Consider the following 16,495-nt stretch of genomic DNA (forward strand, 5'->3'; position numbering starts at 1 on the left):
GTGACACTTTGAAGAAAAAGTGGACTAAATGATGAAATGTCCTACATATGTCACCAAAGAGAAGTCTCTCATTTTCACTGGAAGATCCAGTTATGAGATTTTGATTAAAAATTATGTTTGCAGAAAATTCATAAAAATGACATAGAATGAATGAATCATTCACAATAAGTTCAGTAAGGCAAATTTTAATTTTATGCTGACTTTATGCTTGAGCAAACATTTTATGCCTGCAACCAGACTCTAAGATAATATGGAACTGCGATACTAAACTAAACTAAAATAAAATAAAATAAAATAAAATAAAATAAAATAAAATAAAATAAAATAAAATAAAATAAAATAAAATAAAATAAAATAAAATAAAATAAAATAAAATAAAATAAAATAAAATAAAATAAAATAAAATAAAATAAAATAAAATAAAATAAAATAAAATAAAATAAAATAAAATAAAATAAAATAAAATAAAATAAAATAAAATAAAATAAAATAAAATAAAATAAAATAAAATAAAATTTAATTTAAAAGTAAATTTAATCAAATGTAATAAAATGTAATCAAATGTAATCAAATAAAATTAAATAAAATTAAATAAAATTAAATTAAATGAATCACTTCAAAAATAATAAAAAAAATCAAACATTCTTGTGTTTCTGTTTTCGTACAGAATCACTTCAATAATAATAAAAAAAATCAAACATTCTTGTGTTTCTGTTTTCGTACATCTTTTGGTTCTGAATAAACTAAACTAAACTAAACTAATAAAATAAAATAAATAATTTCACAAAAGAACATTATTTTGTTTCTGTTTTGGTACATCTTTTGGTTCTAATTGAAAGTGCATTTAGTTTTTAGTAGGGCATTCAGAAGAGAATTGTGACCTTGTAGTGTTTGACTGTCTGTTTCATGTTTCAGAAATTATGGGAATTCTTGATGGGAATCAAGGGAGTTCTTGACGAGACAGCTTTGCAGCCAATTAGTCTCTAAAATATTCTAGTGAGAAACGGGACTGTGCCAAAACTGGGTGATTGTATGCTGTTAATCCAACATGACAACTTCACTCAATCTAGAGGTTTCTCTCATTATGTTCTGTTGGATCCTTCGAATCATCATCTCTTTCAAAGTCCCTCCAGACACTTTTGAATGACAGCGAGACAGTTTCTTACTTTGTGGCTGCCTGCTAGGATGGTATATCTCCAGATCGAAGGGTTGGGCGCTGGTTTTTTGGATCACAGTTACATTGGCTCCGGTCCATTTGTTGGCTTTGGTCAAAGTGTTGGTCCTCCAGTCGGTCCAATAGACGTTCCCTCCAAAGAGAGACACAGCGAAGGGGTGAGAAAGGAACTCGTGGCCTCGAAGAATTTCAATCATCCCAGTGCCGTCATATAGAGCAGAGTATATAGCGTCAGATCTGAGGAAGGACAAATAATTTTCTAATTATCATCATTAGAGTATTTTAAAGTCAGCATGAAATGCAATCCACCTTATTCACTTTCCTAATACACATTTCTACACAATACAAAACTGAATCAAATATATTCAATCTTGTTTCATGTTGATTTACCTCAGTTCAATTAACTGAACTGAGTCGAATTCAGAATTAAAAACAAGATTTGTTAAGTGTGATTTGATTCAGTTCAGTTCAGGATGATTTTATTTGACTAGAATCAAACTCTGCAAATCTGGTTTAGCTCTGAATTGTGTCAGTTCAATTAAGTGAACTGAGCTGAATCAAATCTACCTGAAATACAACTCTGAATTACAACAATTCAGTTCACTAAACTAAAGTTAATCTGAGTCAAATCAAATCAGAACAACCTGATTTGAATTAAATCAAACTTAATCATGTTTAACACTGAATTACGACAAATAAATTAACTGAACTGAACCAGGTTGTTTCAAATCAAATCAACATCAAAATGAATCCAACTTAATAAATCTTGTTTAACTCTAAATTATAACAAATACATTTGCTGAATTTAGTTTAGTCAAATCAACCTGAATCAAACTGATTCAAATCGTACCTTATCTTGTTTGACTCTGAATTATGACAATTCAGTTAACAAAAGTTGTTTCAAATCAAATCTAACTTAATAAATCTTGAACTCTGAATTACAACAATTTAGTTACTGAGTCGAGTCAAACCAACCTGAATTTAACTGAATCAAATCAAACATAATCTTGTTTAACTCTGAATTGGGACAATTTAATTAAATGACCTGTACAAAGTTGTTTCAAATCAAATCAAATCAACCTGAACTGAATCAATTCGAACTTAAAAATAAATAAATTGAATATACATTTAAAAGATCTTAAAATAAATCTTGTTCTTAATAAATTATCTTAATTATGACAAATAAATTAACTGAACTTTCTCGAGTCAACTCAACCTGAATCAAACTGAAACAAAACAAATGTAATATTGTTTAACTCTGAATTAGAACATTTCAATTAACTGAATGGAACCAAGTTGTTTCAAATCAAAATTAAATCAAATTAAATCAACTAAATTAAATAAAAATTAATAAATCCTGTTTAAGAATTACAACAACTCAGTTAACTGACATCAACCAAGTAGTTTCAAAATAAATCAAAGTTTGCTTGAAGTAAAATAACAACCTATACAATATCTATCTATCTATCTATATATCTATCTATCTATCTATCTATCTATCTATCTATCTATCTATCTATCAAAGATCCATTATTCTCCTGTTAAAACTTTTAAATTGTCTCTACTGTATTAGTAACTTCGCTCAGACCTCACGACTCCTCAGTATCACTAGTGCCAGATTGTACTCTAGCTTAATTGAATGTACTTTCACTTGCCATTTTATACCTTTTCGAGCTCTTTTTCCCTCATCAATGATCCATTTCTGTTCCCCACAGCTCTTCTGCCTGTGCTTTGTTGTTTCCATTTGTATATTTATACCAATATATATATAAGAATATATGAACATATTCTACATTTTTACTACAAAGACTGTGTACTAAAAATAAAAAAAAACAGTAAAAACAAAACAGTAAAAATAGTTTGCAAGAAAGACTTTAAAGTGCACTGATGCCTTAATGATGAGACACGGTTGAGAGAGAAAAAAAGAAAGAAATGCTGTTGACAGACTGAGAGAGAAAGAGAGATGTGTGATCTGAATATAACAGAGACAAAAATGAGGTAATCGAAAGCTGAGAATTGATCAGATTCTTCATTAAGTCCAAGAATCTCATTATCTGAATATTAATTTGCGGTGCATTTGGAGCCACCGGGCACAAGAGGAATTAAACTATCGCTGTGAGAAATTCAAGATGAGAGTTTATGAATGTGTCAAAACAGCAAAATTGCTACGCCGCTGCTTTGTAAAATACTAAAAAATACTTGATGGGCAAAATTATAATCAATAGTAATAGCATATCTCTGTCGGCCTGTCATTTCATCGCCAGCAGAGGTGGATCTCGAATTTGAACCGGTACAAAAACACATCAATCATTCAACCAAACGAGTGCTTCAATTTGTTACAAACGACTGAATCCGAGCTTATTCCCAATTCCACCCTCTCGTTTCCATCCAAAACATTCCCTAACGGTCTTGTCTTGCGAAAAAATGTTTGCGTGCTTCTTACCGGGCGTCTGTCCATACTATCCTGCTCTCCATGTGGTCCAAGGTCAGTCCGTTGGGCCAAGCGCCGGAGTCCATGTCCTTGAAAACCACATGCCGCTGTTTCCCGCTCATGGAAGCACCTTCGATGCGAGGAAACGTGGCGTCCCAATCGGTCCAGAACAAGGCACTGTTGACGACAAAACTCTATGTTAAAATCTACCTTAAACGACTTTCAAATGAGGGTTACTTGCAAACCACATCCTCATTAAAAGCATTAGCATTAGCGCAATTACAAAACAGGTAAGAATGTGTAATGGCCCAATTTCATGGTAATATCCCTTTTGGAAATCATTTAAAAACTCCTTTATGGGTGATTAGATGGGTTCATTACGATTCGCAAACCACCGAATGGAGCTATCAATCACTGAAGTTGTTCATTAAAGCTATAAAGTAATTGGAAAACTGGTGCTTTGCTGTTATTTTCTTCAACTGGATTGAGAAACGTACCCCTGGCCGGGGTCCACAGCAATGGCCCGAGGGTGTTCCATACCCCCGGCGATGAGGGTGGTTCGTAATTCGCCATTTAGCTTGGACAGCTCAATCTGGTCCAGGTTACTGTCAATCCAGTAGAGATTTCCCGCTATCCAATCAACAGCAAGGCCTTCTGGAGTGGCTAGACCATGCTGGACCACCACCTCGATTGACGAAACACCTGCCGGGACAACAAACTGGGTTATTTTAAAGGAAATAAATGGTTGCTAGCTGGTCGGTCAAGCTCAAGATTACTTGAATTTGGCATTTGGTGAGTGTAATTTGGTACGCTATGAAATATGTGAAATTTCTCAATATCTACTCATCAGTTCTTTTGTGATCTAAGTGTAAATTACTTCTCACATTTTGGGAGCTTTTGAAGCTGAAATATTTACACAGTTGGTAGACTGACTTGGCCTTTTAAGTGTAAAACAGAGCTAAAAAAAATATATCTTCACAATATGCTGAACAACAATAATAAAAATAAGAATCATGATTCGTGAGACATGGAAAAAAAAAACATTTACCTTGATCTTTTTAAATATAATAGGACATAAACATCACTTAACATAAATGTAGCATTTTTTTGTTTGTTTGTTTAAATTTATTTTATTAAAATAAAGGGGTATCAGTCACTCCTTAAATATTTTTCAAATAAAATAAAATGAAAAAATTAAATAAAATACAAATAGTATTAAATAATAAAAAATCACAGCACTTTGAAAACATCCTGGACTGAATGCAACTTGTAGTATATGCTAGATTTGACAATATTTATAAAATATTTTTGACACATTATTCATGTTTCCACTGGTACTGGAGTGACAGGCAAGGAAAACACATTTTTTTGTGAGAAAATGGGAGAAGCAGGAGGTTGCACCTAAAAGTACTTTCATCCAAAATAATTCCTTGACACAAACCTTTTTTCTTTTTTTTTTCAATTCTGCAGTTTTCAGTCCCAGTATGATATTTACAGTATGCACTGTAAATTCCACTGAATCATATTATAGCTTGTATGGTATAATTAAGTCATAAATATTAACACTGTCATAAACTATGTAAAAAAAAAAAATTGTAAATCATACCACTGCCTTCTGATAGCTTCCCACTGTAAATTTTGTCCTCTACAACATCGGTCCAATACAGCAGGTTCTGGCTGAAATGGAAATCCAAAGCGATGGTGTTCCTGAGCCCAGGGACCAACAGGCTGTAGTCGCCCCTTTGCAGGTTGATGCGGCGAATTTCGTGTCTGATGGAAAAAATGATGAACGCCTCAAAAGGATCTACAAAAAGACAGAAAACAATCGGTAAAGAGAACAAGAATGCATGCTGCATAGGACTGTGAAAATGCATAAGCAAGTTTAACGTTGACTTGTTGGTCCTATGAAATCCCAATAAAAAGGATCTGTGTGTATTTTAGGAATTGGATTAACAATAAATTGCTAGTAAATTAAATAAATTGATATGTTACTCATTTGTAGACTAAATCACTAAATGTAAAATTGACAAAAAGAGAAATTGTATCTGTCAAGTGAAACATTGTTAAGAAACATTACCAAAGAATTTCAAAATGCTAAAATAAAATAAATCACATGTATGCAATTTTTGCATTGTAATGGTAAAATTATTAATGAAAAAGCATTAAAATATCTGTAATCTGTAATAATGTAATAATCTGTATATAGCAATCTGTAAAGTGAAAAAAAAAAAAAAGAAAACAGTCCAAAAACTTTGCAACGTAATGCAACATTAACATTTAACATTGACTAGTTGGTCATAAAAAGATTTAATGCTGAGATGTTAAAATAAAACAAATTAAAATAAAAAATGCCTTATTTAATAAAATAAACATATATTTAGTAAATTACAAATTAAATTATACTGAGTTGATCAAAATTAAGCAAATTAAATTGATGTAAAATTAAACTGAAAAAAGTAAAATTGAAAAAAATAAATTTGAAAATTATTCATAAATAATATTAAAATATCACTTAATAATAATAATAATAATCTTTGAATAAAATGTTAGCATATTCCAAGCTATGAATAAAGCAAAAATGTTATGCGGCACACAGCTCTACAAGTCTGAGACTGAAGAGGAAACCTTATGTGGACTGCAATATGAATTATAGCTGGCAGTTTCAGTTCGGACAAAAACTAAACGGACTTTGACAGCTCTGAAAACTGAGCTGTGTGTTTCAGTGAAAGCTTGTTTTTCTTTTTATTAAAACATGCTGCTGAGTGCTCTTTGCGCATATCTTCCTCTCCACTCACATAAAGTGCGCAGGAGTCTGAGCTCTCTGATAATTCCCAGCCTGCTTTTGCTCTCTTGTAAAGTCAAACCGCTAAAATGAAATGCATACATATCACAGATGCATTTTACACCTTAAAACTGACTGCACAATCCTCTCTCCGAAAGTAAATATGAATAAATATGCATTGAAAAAAAACTGAGTCACCAATTAACTTACTTGTCATCTTGCAGCCATTTATCCGTGTTATTTACAGCTCAGAAATTAAGGGTCATTTGGTTCCCTTGAGGTTAATTGCCTTGCAGTTTGGACTGTAATCAGGTTTTAACCCTGTTTGAGATTGAACCTCTAATTTTCATGTGAAAAATTCAAATCGTTAACCACAGGCCAACCAAGAATCATCATGCCGCTGTTTACCTGTATTATAACAGCTGTCTCCATCGGGTCCAAGACTCCAGCCTGGATAGCAGGAGCATTTCACAGTATTCTTGTGTTGTTCGCACACTTGGCTGCAGCGTAGGTGCTTGGTACAGTAATCCAGGACTTCGCATGTCCGGCCGTCCGAACCCAGCTGGAACCCGGCCGGACAGGAACACACGACCCCTTTACCCGGCGCCACTGAGCACTCGTGACTGCAGTCGCCCTTCCTCACCGAACACTCATCTGAGATGGAGAAAAAATGCAGGCAAAGGGGGTTACTGTCAGAAAGAACGGAAGAAACTGTCACTTCAGAAGAAAATAGCAGGGTCCGAACATTGAGGCGGCAAGAACTGATGGAATTCGTCAGTAGACATACGGCCAAACAGCAGGGAGCCGTATGACATTTGGAGGAGCTGAAGGAAATAGCAGAGAATGAACAAACAAGAAAGAGTTTGGTGCTCCAGGCTATATGCTTCTTGGGCAGCTAGAGCGATTGAAAGCAAGTGGACCGACTCAATGACTTCTTATTCCATTTCATAGACATGCTCCATTTAGGGGTACAACAGCATCTCACTGGGGCAGCAAAGGAACATATCTGTACCATATTTACCACTAAAAGATTCATAGCATTTTAAGGGGACATATTACACTCTAAGGTACTAAGCCAGTACTAAAACTTTTTTTTTTTCAGTGTACCATATAGTTATGCTGCTCCAGGATATCTGTTCTTCTTAGTTATTCTTCTAATGAAAGCTAAGAGGCACTGAACTCCAAGCCTTTTCCACCCTTGGTATCACTTTAATGTGATTTATGGCTGAAGACTGTAGGTTTGGACGATGAAATGTGACGGTACGTCACTGAAGTGGTCCCATGGTGAGATGCTGAATGGAAAAACGTGGTTAAGTATTAGCTAAAGTTGTCAACTAGCAGAATATAGCAGCTACCCTCTTGGGTAATGAGCGCAATAATGTTATTTCTAACAGTGATGATAAAGCGTACCTTTGTTGCAAATGGCTTTGCACTTGGGGGGAAAACAAACTCTTTTAAATGAACATTAAAAATCAAGCTCGTGGGATAAACTATTGAGGCATAGAAAGGTTATATTACAACCAAAAAAAAGCTTTTTAAACACTTTGATTTGGCAGGACAGTGGCTATATAGTAATTATATGCTAAAATATTAATCCCAACCAATTAGGCGACAACTATAAGAAATACATTGGTTTGATCTTCCCCCTAAAATTGAGGCCACAGAGGGATTCAAGGTAACACCACCTTGAACAGCAAGTGGTTTCAAGGTTTAAATGAAGTGTCTAGCACTGACAGAGGATAATGTATCCATAAACCTCAAGGCAGTCACATTGGTGGAGTTCTGGAGTGAATAAACATGTGCTAGACTCTCAAATGGAAACATCAAAGCACAGGCAGAAGAGCTGTGGGGAACAGAAATGGATAATTGATGAGGGAAAAAGAGCTCGAAAAGGTGTAAAATGGCAAGTGAAAGTACATTCAATCAAGCTAGAGTACAATCTGGCACTAGTGATACTGAGGAGTCGTGAGGTCTGAGCGAAGTTACTAATACAGACAATTAAAAAGTTTTAACAGGAGAATAATGGATCTTTGATAGATAGATAGATAGATAGATAGATAGATAGATAGATATAATTAGTTACTTTTTTTTGGAGTAATGCAATTTTGTAATGCATTACTTTTAAAATTAACTTTCCCCGACACTGGAGAGATGACAGATTTTTCTAGGCATCCAAGACTGTCCAGCTGTATGTCAGATCTCATCAAGTTGCATTAAAAACAAACTATAATTCACAAGTCATAGTATAGCAAAGGCCAGCAGGTCCATTCACACATCTTCTGTAGCACAGAGAAAAGCAGCCGCAGGGCAAAACCTTGCAAAGCCCAGTGAGATCAGGAAAGAGCTGTTGATATAGTTATATAGATATATAAAGTAAAGAACCAGTTAAGCACTGACAATCTGGTTAAAGCATTTGAGTTGCATACTAACAAAGAACAAAAAAATGGTGACCTATTTCTCTCCAAGATTCACTCTACAAAGCTGGGAACGTGATCTGTAGGCTCATTCATCATGATTAGTTCTATAACGTGAGGGCCAGGTCTGTTTTAAACAATATTTATCTAACTCAGAAAATTTTTGGAATGTTTCTAGACCATTGGGTTTTGACGATTTTGTATTTATCTTGACCAGGACGAGTGCATTCATCTCTGCCAGCGCCTTTGCAGGATTTGGGTTCAGTCCAGTTTTCATTGTCATGTCCAAGATATTTTAGCAGGACATTGAGAGCGTGCTTAAAGGTAATGGGGGTTTGATTGGCCCTTTTAAAATTAACAGGGACATTAGACTGAAATGTGACGTTAAATGCTCTTTTCAGGCCCGCTGAACCTGCGCTTGCTGGGATTCGGGCTACAGCTTTTCAATGCAGTGCCAACACAAATGACACTATTGTTTTATTAAAGGCCAGTGATAATAGAATAGAATAGAATAGAATAGAATAGAATAGAATAGAATAGAATAGAAATAAAAAGTTAAATAAAATAATTTATATTAAAATAAATATATTTTCAATTAAGTTTATTACAAAGAAAAAAGTAAATAAAAATAAATCAATTAATTGTATCATTTACATAATTGTATAATTATACATATTTATTTATTTTCGAGAAGCAAAAGTTTAAGATATTAAGATTTATTTTCAGATAATATATTTTATTATTATTCTTAGGAATAGAATAGAATAGAATAGAATAGAATAGAATAGAAATAAAAAGTTAAATAAAATAATTTATATTAAAATAAATATATTTTCAATTAAGTTTATTACAAAGAAAAAAGTAAATAAAAATAAATCAATTAATTGTATCATTTACATAATTGTATAATTATACATATTTATTTATTTTCGAGAAGCAAAAGTTTAAGATATTAAGATTTATTTTCAGATAATATATTTTATTATTATTCTTAGCTTAAATGGCAAAATGTTTTTCTAAAGGAAACAAATTAAAAATAAATAAATAAATGAAGAGTTTGGTTCCAAAACGCTATAAATCCATTTTGATTAATCTGAGCAAAAATGTGTTTTCTTTGAAAACCACTATTTTCTGTTTCAAACTTTCACATAGCATCTTTAGCTTATAATAACATAAAAAATTCAAATCCAGATTTTGATTTTCAAAGATTTATTATAAAACTGTATATTTTTTTTTTACAGAAAACTAGGATGCCGGGTGTATTCAAAGCGCCGCCATTACTGTCTACAGTGCGTGGAATGGTGCGCTGTGATTGGTTGAGCGGATATATCGCATTCTGCAGAGAAGGGAGACTGGCGTTTGTCGCGGTTTGGAAAAAAAGGGAGAAAACATGACAGAATAACTCGGCGGATATCGCATTTTGCGTAAAATTAAAAATGGACTTTTCAATACCGACCAGATACAATACTGATTTAGGCAAAAACTCAATTTTTTTTTTTTTAAATGGCGTTTATCGCGTTCTGGAACCAAACTCTTCAAATGCTATCATGTACATGATTTATATTTTCTATTTTCTATTTTCTATTCTAAATAAATAAATACTATTTTTTAATATTTGTTTTTATTTTAGAGAAGCACAATTCTTGATATATTAAGAGACTTTCAGAAAATATATTTTGAATTAAGTTTCTTATTCTTATCTTAATGACAAATTGTTTTCCTTTCATTTTATTAATGTATTCAATATAATTTACAAATGGTTAAGAAAGTACCTTAATAGATAGATAGATAGATAGATAGATAGATTTATTTGTTTATTTATTTATTTATTTATTTATTTATTGGAACAAATGAATAAATAATTGAAAAGAAGTAAAATATATGTATAAACAACAATTATATATTTAAAAAATCTGATCCATTTGTTAACATACTCAAAATTTTTAGTGTACTCAAAATCTGGCATCTGCATGGTTGCCATAGTGATGACTTGTGCTAAGACACATACAAAAGAAGCTGTCATTGTAGAAAGAGAAAAGTTGGCACACGCTGTTCAAAACGGCTCGCTCCTTTGCTCATTCACTATTCATTACAAAGAGAACGACACGTGTGTGCATAAAAGAGGGAATTCAGCTGAAGACGCTTTTTGTGAGTGTTTAACACTATAGCTTTAGCCGTACTTCACTGACGTCACGTCCCGAACTCCGAAAACAAAACCCGATCTGATCTGACACACATTGGATTTTAATCAGATTTTAAACCACAATATTGATTTGGTTTGGATGAGGTTTGTTCAAATCAGATTCCATGCGTTTTTTGCTACAAACAATTAAACTGATATGGGTTGGATTTTTGCTGCCTGTCTGAACAAAACCTAATAATTTTGGTCGAAAGGAGGAAATAAATTCACAGTCAAATTTCCTCTCTGACAGATGGAACCAATATCTGATGATATTTCAGCTAAATGTCATATGACTGGAGAGTATGAGAGATTTTGTTGTGCCATTCCTCATATTTTGTACCAAAAATAAGGTGATTCACAACTAGACGGTGGATGATATATATATATATATATATATATGAGTCTCTTCAGTCATTACTGACCGCAAAACAGACCGTACAGAGTCTGTTTCTCTTCTCTCTCAAATCCTCAGAGGCCAGTTTTCAGCGTGCTCTCCAGCTTTAATCAGTCTGGAGGGGAAAGTGTGTGTGTGTGTGTGTGTGTGTGTGTGTGTGTGTGTGTGTGTGTGCGTGCGTGCGTGCGTGTGTGTGAGAGAGAGAGAGAGAGAGAGAAAGAGAGGAGGAGACTATAGATGTAATTGGCTCTAAGCTGATATTCCAGCGCTATCTCATCTCACCTGAGGGAAGAGATCTCTCTCTGAAGCTTTCCTAAATGAACCTTAATACACACTCACTAAAATCCTCCAATCCCCCAAGAGCCACACACAGCATCCGGAATCACTGTGTGAGAACACATCGTACACTTGCCACAAAAAATCCATTTATTTCACATCAATTAATGACTAAAGTAGCATATAAATACATTATTTGGGAGTCTATAAAATATAACAATTTTGCATAATAATAGAATGCAGAGAATATTATGCTTTATCATTTTTATAAGAGTACAATTTATCTTAAAACTCATTTTTGGAAAGAAAAAAAAAAGAATGAAATTGAGGGAAAATGACAGCACTTCCAGAGAGAAAAATATAAATAAATAAAACATCTATTTTTAGTAACAAGTCTTTTTCCCCGTTTTCCAGTAAAAATTTCTAAGAATTGAGATAAACCAGATAACTTTACTTGAGAAGCAAGATAATACTATGTATTATTATTATTATTATTAATAAACTAAAATATATTATTGAAAATATTTTATTATATAATAGCAATAATTATTACTATCTCACATAATAATAGAATGCATAGAATATTATGCTTGTATATTATTACATCTTGAATATTATTCCTTTTTTCTATGATTTAAGTCAAAAATAAGGTTTATTGAGGGTTTTTTGTTTGTTTGTTTTTTTAAGATAAAAATCGATTCAGATATCTTACACAATTTTCTTTTTTTTGTATAACTTTTTTTTGTATGTTTAATATATGTTTAGGTATATTTATGGATGCCTAATTGCGATTTAAATTATCACAATTGGGAATAACAATTAGGATTTTGTATTTCAACTAACCACTTCTCCTGTAAAATTGTTTTTAAATAAAATTAATTTAAATAAAATCAAAATAGATGAAAATACATTATTAATTATTTTATTTTTCTTACAAAAGTATAAGTATTTATGTATTTACTTACTCTGAGGCATCAGAGTATCTATCATAACAGGCATCTATAAAAGGGAAAAAAAATCAGGGATATTAAAAAAAAAAACAGTACAGCCCTTAAACAATAGAAAAGTATTGTTTCAAAACAATATCGTTCAATGCCCATATCTAACCTTAAACCAAACCTGAAATCTGATTGGTTAATAGCAATGTTGTTCCAATGAGGAAGCTGATTCATCACATTAAACCTCATATCACCATTAGTGTCAGGGGCCAGTCAGTGTTAACTAACAACCCACATCCCATGACTCACCACAGTATGGTCCCTCGTCGGAATGGTCCGCGCAGTCCCTCCAACCGTTACAGATTCGCTCTGGCGGGAGGCACACAGACGTGTCATTGCCGCAGGGAAACTTTGGAGGCTTACAGACGGACACTTCACACCCCTCCTCATCTGATTGGTCCTCGCAGTCGATGTCTCCGTCGCACACCCAGTCCTTACTAATGCATTTCCCTATGCATGAGAAAACAAATGCGTTACAAATGACTTTTTTTTAACATCATTAACTCTCTGCGTTGTTGCTCTACAAAGCTATCTGCTTTCTGCACACTTTTTCTTTAACCAAAACACTCTAGCATATCTGAGATATGGCATATAATTTCTCATAGGGCTACATACAGTTTCACAGTGCTTTTTGGTCCTTGGTGTTTGCTGTATCATTAGCGATAATGGGGTACATAATCTTTGTTTTTGTTTATTTTTTGCGTTATAAAAAGATTATTTGCGACATAAGAACACATTCAAGTGCTTTCTAAAGCATGTGAGGGGAACAAAGTGATAATAAAAAGCTACTGTTAGCTGTTAGCGTTTGGACTGACAGTTTCATAGCCACTTTTTTATTATGTATTTATTTAAATACCCCTTTCTCCAATTTAATGTGAGACATGAGTTTATCTGTACATTTTCATACAGAATCCTTATCAGTTCTTCTTAATGGTGTACTGAGTAACCTAAGGTGTTTGGGGTTTTTTTCATGTATGTGAGACAAGTCATTAGCGGTTCCCTCATTATCTCTCCAGACAAGTCCTTTAAGAAGGTGAAACAGGGCGATGAGTACATAAATTACTTTTCTGTATCTTCCAAGACCAAATAGTGTCTTCATGTTCATTAGACTTTCACCAAGACTTAATTTAATCAGATTTTAATTCACTTTACTTTGGGTTTTATATAAACTTATTTAGCTAGGTCTCTGTACTACCTGAATTTATCTCCTAACCAGGCTAGATGCGATTAAAAAGGCGAAAATTAAAACCTCCTCCATGTTTATGAAAGGTCCTAAGCACTAAAACATTTTGACAATTGTTCTATAGCTTCTAGCTGTTCGGTTTGTAGCCCTACAACCTGGGAGCGAATTAGCATTTTCGCTAACAGCTCCCCTCAGGGATTTCTAATGGCTTTACAACAGCGGTTTTAGATTTAAGAATAAAATGAGGCTTGCGAATTTCACGTTTTGTTCCACAGCATAAATTACACACAGTGACACCTCAAATGTGAAACCGTTATGTGCTTTAAATTGCTAATGTAAACATGCTATAAAGTTGCTACAGAGGGCACTTAGCGAGAGAATGAATGAATAAGGAGATGTTCACACAGGACGTTTTCTGTAGGCTAGTGATAGGCTTATGATTAATGATATGGACATAAAATACATTTACTTCTTGCTGAAAAAAAAACTGCTTATAAACCAGCCTATGTTGGTCTTTAGCTTTTCTAGCTAATCTTCCAGCTAAGTCAAGTTGGTGTTAGCTAGACAGCTAGCTGGTCATCCAGGATAATAAGTTCCCAAAACCTCTAAAACCAGCTAAGAGACAAGCCTGAGAGACCACCTAAGACCAGTTTAGGCTGGTTTAAGATGTTTTCAGCATGTTTCTTGAGTACAATAATGCAGTCGTTAATTTAGCTTCATTTGATACCTTTTTCAGCAAATACCCACATACACTTGATTAATTTCCATAAATGTGGTTAATTATACAAGCCTGAGAGACCAGCTAGGACCAGAAAATCAGTTTAGGCAGATTTAAGATTATTCCAGCAGGTTTGGGGGGCACAATAATGCAATCCCTGCTGGGGGGAAAAATGTATATGCTGTTTGGCTGGTCTTAGCTGGTCTCCCAACCTGACCAGCTAAAGTAGTGGTTAAAACCAATCTAAAACCAGCCTGCAAACCAGTTATGACCAGGCTGGAAGACCAGCTATAACCAGCCAAACAGCTTAGGCTGGTTTTAGTTGTTTTTTTTTTTTTCAGCAGGAAGGTAATTGGATTTTTTTTAAAGCAAATATCCATTTAAATTTGATTAATTGTTATTCATTTGGTTATTTAAATAGACATGTCTGACAGACCATCTAAGACCAGGAAACCAGTTTAGGCTGGTTTAAAATGTTTTCAGCAGGTTTTTAAGACACAATAATGCAATGTCTTTGAATTAGCTTTATTTGGGGAAAATATCCATATGTATTGATTACCTGCCATTGCTGTTGATTGACAGCCCTTATGTATATTACGTCACAAATTGAAGAAGGTCTTTTTTCCCCTCAAAAGTTCCTCTCATAAACCAGCCTCCAGCTTTTTTAAAGTGGCAAATGCTCTACTTTCCAGCCTCTAACTTTTGAAGTTCAGCATCGCAGATCAATTCACACGCACACATTTACCCACGAACACAAATACAATTCTACCTGAACCGACTCAGAAGGGTAATAAAATATTCCCGGTCTGCCTCAATCAGAACATAACGATGCATCTTAAACATGATTAATTCAGTCTAGAGGGAAGCAAAGCAATAATCAATGGTCTTCTGGAAGCGACTTTCCACATCACAGTCCCATTTTCAGTGGAATAACAGTAATGTAATAAAATTTGAATGAGTGCTGATTCATCACACCACCCCAGGCCACAACCAATCGATTAATGATCATATTTATGAGCCTCTTCACCCAGTGATGACGTTATAGAGAATTTTCCAAAGGATGAATCTTGATTATGTAATGTGATAATGTGATTATGTAATGGATGTTGCTTTCTACCTGAGACCTTGCAGGTGAACTTTGCCTTGGGGTCACACATTCTCTTGGCTCCCTCACAGGCGAATTCATCGCTACCGTCCTCACAGTCTTTGTCTCCGTCGCAGCGCCATATTTCGGGAACGCAGGTGCCGTCACCACGGCAGTGGAACTCTCTCTCGTTGCAGTCGTTAACAGCAGAGAGCGCTGATGGAGGGAAAGAGTCTTGGTGATGCAAGTTTAGTGGTTACAAATGTTGACATTTTGAAGGTGGAAGACGTCAGTTTTAGGTCAATGTTTCTGTGTGTTTGTGTTTTGTGCAATCATGAGCACCTGTCCTAGAGCAGGTGGCGTTCTCGTCGCTGAGGTCACCACAGTCATTGTCCCCGTCACACATCCAGTGCTCAGGGATGCACTTCCCGCTGGAGCACTGAAACTGAGCCACCGAACAGGCGTGAACGCAGCCCACCTCATCACTGCCATCCCCACAGTCATCCTCTAGAGAGAGAGAGAGAGAGAGAGAGAGATAATTGAATTTGAAAAGCACCTTTATTAAAACACAATATTTTCAATCACAGAAAAAAAAACTCTCCAAAAATACAAGCCAAATAAATAAACCACATAGAAAGAGAGAGAGAGAGAGAGAGAGAGAGAGAGAGAGAGAGAGAGAGAGAGAGAAAGAGAGAGAGAGAGAGAGAGAGAGAGAGAGAGAGAGAGAGAGAGAGAGAGAGAGAGAGAGAGAGAGAGAGAGAGAGAGAGAGAGAGAGAGAGAGAGAGAGAGAGAGAGAGAGAGAGAGAGAGAGAGAGAGAGAGAGAGAGAGAGAGAGAGAGAGAGAGAGAGAGAGAGAGA

General features: G+C 34.3%; 1 protein-coding gene across 1 annotated transcript in view; it reads right to left on the bottom strand.

The window, feature by feature from the left end:
- The window catches only part of LOC107653541 (low-density lipoprotein receptor-related protein 1B-like), a 302,414-nt gene that overhangs the window by 150,141 nt on the left and 135,778 nt on the right, over window positions 1-16,495 (bottom strand). The window contains exons 19-26 of the mRNA XM_016440286.1: window positions 15,979-16,143; window positions 15,670-15,852; window positions 12,901-13,101; window positions 6,796-7,041; window positions 5,212-5,409; window positions 4,103-4,307; window positions 3,618-3,782; window positions 1,167-1,411 (exon numbers count right to left, since the gene is read on the bottom strand). Of these exons, the coding sequence (XP_016295772.1) occupies window positions 1,167-1,411; window positions 3,618-3,782; window positions 4,103-4,307; window positions 5,212-5,409; window positions 6,796-7,041; window positions 12,901-13,101; window positions 15,670-15,852; window positions 15,979-16,143 (1,608 nt within the window). The remainder of the gene's footprint in view (window positions 1-1,166; window positions 1,412-3,617; window positions 3,783-4,102; window positions 4,308-5,211; window positions 5,410-6,795; window positions 7,042-12,900; window positions 13,102-15,669; window positions 15,853-15,978; window positions 16,144-16,495) is intronic.

Source organism: Sinocyclocheilus anshuiensis, unplaced genomic scaffold (genome assembly GCF_001515605.1).
Source record: "Sinocyclocheilus anshuiensis isolate Anshui unplaced genomic scaffold, SAMN03320099.WGS_v1.1 scaffold1079, whole genome shotgun sequence".
NCBI classification, from domain to species: domain Eukaryota; kingdom Metazoa; phylum Chordata; class Actinopteri; order Cypriniformes; family Cyprinidae; genus Sinocyclocheilus; species Sinocyclocheilus anshuiensis.